At 40.5% G+C, this 7,906-nt stretch overlaps 1 protein-coding gene across 2 annotated transcripts in view; it reads left to right on the top strand.

Moving 5' to 3' along the window:
• The window catches only part of IFT74 (intraflagellar transport 74), a 94,418-nt gene that overhangs the window by 39,792 nt on the left and 46,720 nt on the right, over positions 1 to 7,906 (top strand). For both annotated transcript variants that reach the window (XM_019517035.1, XM_019517036.1), the window contains exons 9-10: positions 3,881 to 4,019; positions 5,728 to 5,790. In XM_019517035.1, coding sequence (XP_019372580.1) covers positions 3,881 to 4,019; positions 5,728 to 5,790 — 202 coding nt within the window. The remainder of the gene's footprint in view (positions 1 to 3,880; positions 4,020 to 5,727; positions 5,791 to 7,906) is intronic.

Raw genomic sequence — 7,906 nt, 5'->3', positions numbered from 1 at the left:
CCCCCCCCCCCCACCCCCCCAAAAAAATAGTGGTTTAACTGTTGAACTTGTTCCCAAAGGCAGTTTTTGAAGCTAATAATTTAGTAAGCTTCAAAAAAGAAATTGAGATTTTTAAAGAAAAACATAACTATAATACCAGAATTATAATTGTTACTGTTAATGAAAATTCTGAAAAGGATATTAAATCTTTTTTTCAGAGTTTAAGATAATATCTACTTATTTAAATTAAGATGAGACCTTATGTTTGGGATGGATTATCCCACAATTTGCTGTCTGTTGATTTTATACTACCTATAAGCATCTTGTGCTGGCCACTCCTTAGATTGGCTCCTGGACAAGTGGACTTTGAGTATGACAGGACTTCCTATATTTTAGAAAGGAAGGTTACCCAGAAAGGCACACCATAACATACTTATTGTAATATTAGCAAGTAGATAAGGGAGAAATAGAAGTGTTTCATAGAGAAATACAGCCAAACACAGAGGCAAGAAAAAGACTTTCAGGTATCTGGATTGATATAGGGCAAATAGGCTTTATGGGCAAATATAGGGTGAATATAGGGCAAAGAGGCTTCACCAGTCAGGCAGTTTGATAGCAAAGTGAGCCATTGGCAAACCTTATTGGCTAGGCTAACTAATTTATAGGTTTTGTTCTCAAACAGGACTTAAGTATCTCTGATACAAGATATAATCTTACTTAGCTGGTTGCTCCTTCAAACTGTTCCCATTGGAAAGATGAAGAAAGCCAGCAGCCAGGATTTGCATATATCCATCCATGTACATTACATATCTGCTGTTTTTCAAAAATCTGTCCACCTGCTTGAAAACCACATTCTCAAATGATTGTGCAGTTACTACTGCAGCCAACTACAACATATCTGAAGTTTACAGGCAGCTCTTAATTAGGGCTGTACAGACATCCAAGGGCATTAGGAGAAGTTTAAATCGATTCAAAGTGGCTGCCTGATATCCGGTAAGTCAGGATGGAGGGGGCTAACCAGGGGGTTGGGTGTCCAGCAGGCTGGAGGGGATTGAGGGGCCGCCATAGGAGGTGGAGGCAGGTGTATGACTCAGAAAGAGTAGGGGGAGCAGGCGCGACCTGTGGGGGGGTAGGCACAACCTGCAGTTGGTGGGAGGAGCAGGGGTAGGGGGAAGGTGCGACCAGCAGGTGGGTGGGAAGGGCAGGTACAACCCACAAGAGAGAGGAGTCCCCCAGCAAAACTACACCCCATCCCCCCTGCCCTTCCCCCCACTGGGTCTTACTTGCTCAGCTCTGGCACTGGCAAACACTGATAAAAATGGCTTCAGCCAGGGTGAATTGTGGGATGGGGGTTGAGATCGCTGGCTGGTGGGGAGCAAAGCACCAGGGATTGGGGCACAAAAATAGACCAGTGCAGCAGAAGGGGTGAGTGAAAAGAGCAACCCCAGGGCTGGGACCAGTGTCTGGGTTTTTCTAGCCCTGGGGCTGCACAGAGGAAGTGGACAGAAGTTCCATGCACTGGTTTGACCTAAATCAGATGAGTCTGATTGATACTACATGGGTCCAGGTTTATCTTAAACTAGGTTCTGCAATTTTTAAACCAGTTTACGTGCATGGAACTTCTGTTCTGTTACAGGTTTAGACTGATTTCCAGTCACCGAGAACAGGTCTGGAAGTGTAAGGTTGACAGTGGGACCATCTAAGTTTAAATCAGGCAGCCATTTTGAACCCGATTTAACCTCCCAAATGCCTGTACTTAGCCTTGCTCTTTAGAAAGCAAAAAGGGCAAACTTTAAGCAGTCATTTTAGCCGTCCAAACTAGGAACATTATTGTAACTCAGAAATTAGGGTGATAGTTGCTAAATTAAGCAAAAAATAATATAAACAGGTCCCAAAGTTTTTCAGCTCATACAAATACATAAACTGCCCACCAGAAAAATCATTTCATTCCAAACATGTTGTCCTGTATATATGAGAAAGCAATCAGTATATTTTGGGGATGGGGAGGAGGAAGCGGACACATGTTTACTAGGTCATTTGATTTGTTCATAACAAACTCAGCCATTGGTGGACCTGGTTGGCTGGCCCAACTCATTTATAGGTTTTGTTCTTAAACAGGATTTATATATCTCTGATACAAGGAGAGGCCTGCTAACCTTACTTTTATGTCTAATGGTCAACATTCATCAGCCACATCTTCCTTGTATAATCATTTGCTTCCAAAGTTAAAACAGTCTTGTGAACATCAACAGAAGAAAATATAAAAAAAAAAATAAGGTTATAGATTTTTTTAATAAAGCAAACTGAGAAAAAGTGTTTGGAAGTACACTTAATATCACAACATTCTCCTCTTATCTGAGCTCACAGATACATGCTTGCAATATCTCATAAATGGCCTTTTTAGAAGATTTCTTGTCCTCATGATGTACTCTGCTTGCCTACAGTAATTGAAACTGGTGGAAAATTCAGTTTTCAAGGAAATAAACAATTTGTCAAAATAAACAATTTGTCAAAAATCTGCCTTTTAGTCATCTAACAAAAAATAACTTACTTAGTGACTTAGCTTTTCCAAGGTTCAGATCAGTTCAGGTACCCAAAATATCATTAATGTATGCTTTATTTCCAGTCTACCAACTAAGTTATGGAACCAACGGCTTTTTCTATACACATGCGATAGTACATTGGTTACTTAAAAGATTCTGTAAAGTTTCTTACCTTATTGTTGTTTCTCGAAACAGCATACATATGTTTGTGCATTTTCCTGTGCATTAAGAAGTCATGTGGTGAGACAGCATTTTTCTTTGTTCCAACCTTTGTACTCAGTGAACAAACAGGTAGTTTTGAAAAAAAAGAAAAGGCAGAACGTCTTTAGCAAAATATTGACTAGGTTGAGCAATTTCTTCTCCTTGTCTAAGGCTTAATTGGATCGACCCGCAATAAGGAAGTCTGGCAGAACAATTATTAGGCCTCACATGTCCAGATTGCACAGGAGAAATCAAATTGAGACACTGCAGCAAGTTTACAGAGAAAAGAAGGTTGGGATCAATTAAAGAAATGTAGAGAGTGGGAAGAAGTTTATTTTGTAAATGGGATCCCGTCATTGAATAAGTACCATCACAAAGTGTTATAGTCATACACATTTTAAAAAAAAATCTATATTTTGAAATTGTCCTCTTTATAATTTGCCAATTTGTAAATAAAATCTGCTTAATGAAGCTACTCTCTCTAACAGTTGCTTAAATCAGTCACACAGGGCACATCTACACATGCATGTATGCGCTGTAATTACGACACATTACGTTTAATACCTGTAATAACAGGTACTAACTTAATGCACTGTAATCAGTGCTATTGCGCAGTAGCACTGGCACATGCTTTTTTGGGATGCTGATGCTCAATAGATTGATTCATTCTACTGTACATTAGAACATTAGTACAATTTTTGCCTGTCGAGCTAATGTGTATTAGAATTAGTCTACTGCACTTGTAGCATCTTGTGTAGATGCGCCCACTGTCATCCTTTATTTAAGAAGCATGCAGAGGGTGTAACCATGCAATGGTTATTTTAAATTAACCTTGTTTTGTGTGCAGAACTTACATTGATTTCCAGCATGTGTTAAAAAAGAATAATTGAGCTGTCTTTAATATACAGTGTATCATACATATGTTTCAGAGGAAAAACAACCCTATAATGGTGTAGCGCTTCACTGTCTGATGGAGCATATTTTAATCTGGAGGGTAAAAAGGTCATTGCCTGTTTTTTTTGTGAAATCAGATTGTTTCAGGGGAGTGGGAAATGAAGGAAGAGTTTGGAATGGGTACCTTTTTCCCTGCAGATAAAAATGATAACTAGTACCTAGTTTATGTTTAAAAAGTACCTGCACTTGCCTTTCCCTTACAGCAAGGAAAAGTTAATTCAAGGTGTGGAAGGAGATATAGAGCGTGAAAAACAAGTAGCAGATGATATAATAAAAAATATGTCTCAGGAAGATCAAGCTAAATATATGGAGATGAAGGCTACAAATAAAAAATTGTTGCAGGTGAGTATTTCCTGTTTGTCTAAAATGTTGCTGAAACTACCTCCATAATTTCCATGTACAACACAAAAATATTGGAAAATTTAAAGAACAACTATTTTCACAGAAAACCCAGGTATTTTAATACAAAACTTTGTGTTGATGCAGTGGCGCTGAACCTTGTGGCCCCACAAGCCAAATGAGTGGCTTGGGACCAGGCTGCTGGCCAGATCATACTCCACACCCCAGGATCAGGCCCATATGTCTGGATCCACGCCTCACTGCCCCTACCCAGCCTCATGTGTCAGGATTGGGGCCCCAGGACTCTGTGTCACCCTTGTGTAGCCCTGCGTGCTGGGATCAGGAAACTGGAACCGCGTGCTGCCTCTGCCCAGCCCTGTGCACTGGGATCAGGGCCCCAGCACCTCACATCATCTCCTCCTGGCCCTGCGCACCCGGAGGAGGCCCTGAGTAGCTCTGCCACCCCTGCGCAGTGGTATTGGTTCCCCAGGCCCCTGCACCACTTCTACCGTGCTCTGCATGTGGGGATTGGGCTCTAGGGCCCTCCACCACCACTTTCCAAACCTGTAGTGCCCTGCCCACCAGATGTAGCATGCAGGGCTACAGCCCATGGGGCTTCCCATGAACCCAGACTAGATGACAAGGTGCCAGAGGTCTAGGGTTGAGCACCCCGTGTTAGTGCGTGAGGATCAGAAAATGAAACTGATTAGGAATAAAATAATATTTAGTAATTTTTAGTGCTTGGAAACAATCTATTACGTATGAAATGAAGGCTTTTGAGGAAAGAAGATCCCAACATGCAAAGAAAAGAAGAAATCTCAGGAAGAACCCTGCACCACATTTAGTATTGTTTAATATGAATGTCACATGTGATAAGTGCGGAAGGTGCTGTCACTCATGAATTGGGCTCTACAGTGACAACTCAGATGTACAACAAGCTGATGCCTGACTTCGTACAGTTCTGTTGTCTTGTGAGACAGACAGATGCCTACTATTACTACTACTGTTAATCTTTAGTTGTATATCTCAAACTGGCTTACAAAAGACTAAATTATCCTCATTACCCTTCATTATTATCCTCCTACAGATAGGGCAACTCTGACATAATTCTGCAAACACTGACATGATTAACTTTAATCACATAGTAAAAATTAAGCATATTTATGAATGTTTGCAGGATCCAAGCATAAATAACTTGCCCCAGCAAGCTGGAAAATTTTGGATTACTTATTTAAGAGAGCGATGAAAGCTGAATCTGAGTAGGGTTTTTTTGTTTGTTTCCAAAACTGAATAAATAGGAAAAGTATATAAATTGTAAAAAGTTGCTTAGATTTTTAGAATTCTTTCAAGTTAAGTGATCTAAATATTTACAATAAAAAAGAGGATATTTTTAAAAGGTAATTTTTAATCTGCCTGTCCCTTTAAGAAAAAAACAAGAGAGGTGAAAATGATTCACAATTATTGGCAAAATACAAATAAGAATATGAAGGTTATTCACATAAAGTAGACCATAACACTGTAAAGAAGTCATCAGAGACTTACATTAGAGCTATTTGGGGACTGGATCTCAACCTGTTTTCTCATACATTTAAAAAGTATAGCTACATGATTTACTGCATTTGCAAATATTAAATATGTCAAATAGAAAAGTGATTTATTTCTGTTGGTAATTCTTAACTTTAATTTTTTTAACTTTTTTTTTCTTTTTAAGGAATTAGATGCTCAACAGCAAGAGTTAGATGTCCATAACATGAAGGAGGAAGCTTTACAAGCTGTATGTATGAGGATGAATGACAGATCTATGCATATTTTAAATGCAAAAACCAAAAAAGAACCTGCTTTACCACAAGAAACTAATCCAAGAATATTTTTTGTAAATCTTTCAGAGCTTGATCTCATATCCATTGAAAATAATAGCAAAGCTCCCACTGATTCCAGTAGTGCAGGATCAGGCCATTGTATGTTTTTCAGCTATGGCCAAAAACCCAGATGTGATTATAATTTATCTTTGCTGGTTGACAAGAAGTCAGAGAACCGTATTTCACAGTTATATCATACTGATAAATTAGAGCTCTGTGATTAAATCATAGCTATAATTTTACATATCGTTATTCCCCTTTATAAATCCATAGCGCATCCACACCTTGAATATTGGTACCCACACCTCAAAAAAGATATAGAAGAACTAGAGAAAGCACAGAGCAGAGCAAGTGTACGTAATGGCAGGAAAGACTAAAGAGGCTAGGCTTATTCATTTTAGAAAAGAGATTTCATAGACATTAGGGCTGGAAGGGACCTTGAAGATCATCAAGTCCCACCCCCTGCCCCAGGGACAGGAAGTCCGTTAGGGTCAAAGGATCCCAGCAAGATAAGCATCCAAACTCTTCTTGAATGAATCCAGAATAGGTGCCTGCACCACTTCTGGAGAAAGTCTGTTCCAGGCCTTGGGGGCTCGGACAGTAAAGAAGTTTTTCCTTATGTCCATCCTAAAACGGTCATTGAGGAGTTTATGATCTCTGGTCCTTGTTATCCCTTGGGGCACTCTGGTAAACAGATGTTCCCCCACATCCTGATGTGCACCCCTTATGTACTTATAGGCAGCCACCAGGTCACCCCTGAGCCTGTACTTTTCCAGGCGGAAGAGTCCCATGGCTCTTAGTCTTTCATCATAAGGCCTATTCTCTTGCCCTCTGATCATCCTCATGGCTCTTCTCTGGACTCTCTCAAGCTTCTTGACATCCATCTTGAATTGTGGAGCCCAGAATTGGATCCAGCTGCGGTCTCACCAAGGCCAAGTACAGCAGGAGGATGACATCCTGAGATTTACTTGAGAAGCATCTATGGATGCATGCCAGAGTTTTATTTGCTTTACCAGCTGCGACATCACGTTGGTAGCTCGTGCTCATCTTGTGGTCAGTCACGACCCCCAAGTCTCTTTCAGTCATGGTGCTAGCGAGCGTAGCACAACCGAGCCTATAAGCATGCTGTGGATTTTTTTGCCCCTGAGGTGGAGTACCTTGCATTTTTGGTACTGAACGTCATCAGGTTTATATCCGCCCACTTACTAAGCTTATCCAAGTTGGCCTGGATCACTAGCCTATCCTCACGTGTGGACGCTATGCCCCAAAGTTTAGTGTCATTGGCAAACTTGGCCAGTGCGCTTCTGACACCGATGTCCACATAGTTGATAAAGATGGTAAAGAGAACCAGTCCAAAGACAGAGTCTTGGGGGGACACCACTGGTCACGGGGCACCATAATGATTCACATCCATCGACTGTTACTCTCTGGGTCCAACCTCAAAGCCAGTTTCCCAGCCATCAGACTGTGGTGTAGCCAAGGCCACAGTTGGCCAGTTTTTCCATGAGGAGATCACGGGATACCAGATTAAAGGCTTTTTTAAAGTCCAGATGTATGATGTCAATCTCTTCAAGATGCATGAAGGGAGACATGATAAAAGTTTACAAAATACTAAATGGTGAAAAAAAAGTAAATAGGGATTTATTATACATTATCTCTCACAATACAAGAACTAGGGGTCATAACATGAAACTAGTAGGTACCAGGTTTAGAACTAACAAAAGGATGTTCTTTTTACATAGTGTGTAATTAAAATATGGAACTCATTGCCACCAGATATTGTGGAAGCTGACAGTTTAGCCAGATTAAAAAAGTTATTTGATCAATTCTTGGAGGAAAGGTGTATCAGTAGCAATTGAGCATGGGAGTTAAGGACCTCTTAGCACAGAGAGCCTTGCTTGCACTCCCTAACTTGGGCTGATTTTTTACCAAGTGTTGTGTGCATGTATAATTAAGCGTTTCATAGATTTCATAGACATTAGGGTTGGAAGGGACCTCAGAAGATCATTAAGTCCAGCCCCCCGCCCAAAG

Source organism: Gavialis gangeticus, unplaced genomic scaffold (assembly GCF_001723915.1).
Source record: "Gavialis gangeticus isolate Ggan-Ray unplaced genomic scaffold, GavGan_comp1, whole genome shotgun sequence".
Lineage (NCBI taxonomy): Eukaryota > Metazoa > Chordata > Crocodylia > Gavialidae > Gavialis > Gavialis gangeticus.
The sequence above is the reverse complement of the archived record's forward strand: the minus strand, read 5'-3'. Positions and strand labels throughout refer to the sequence as shown.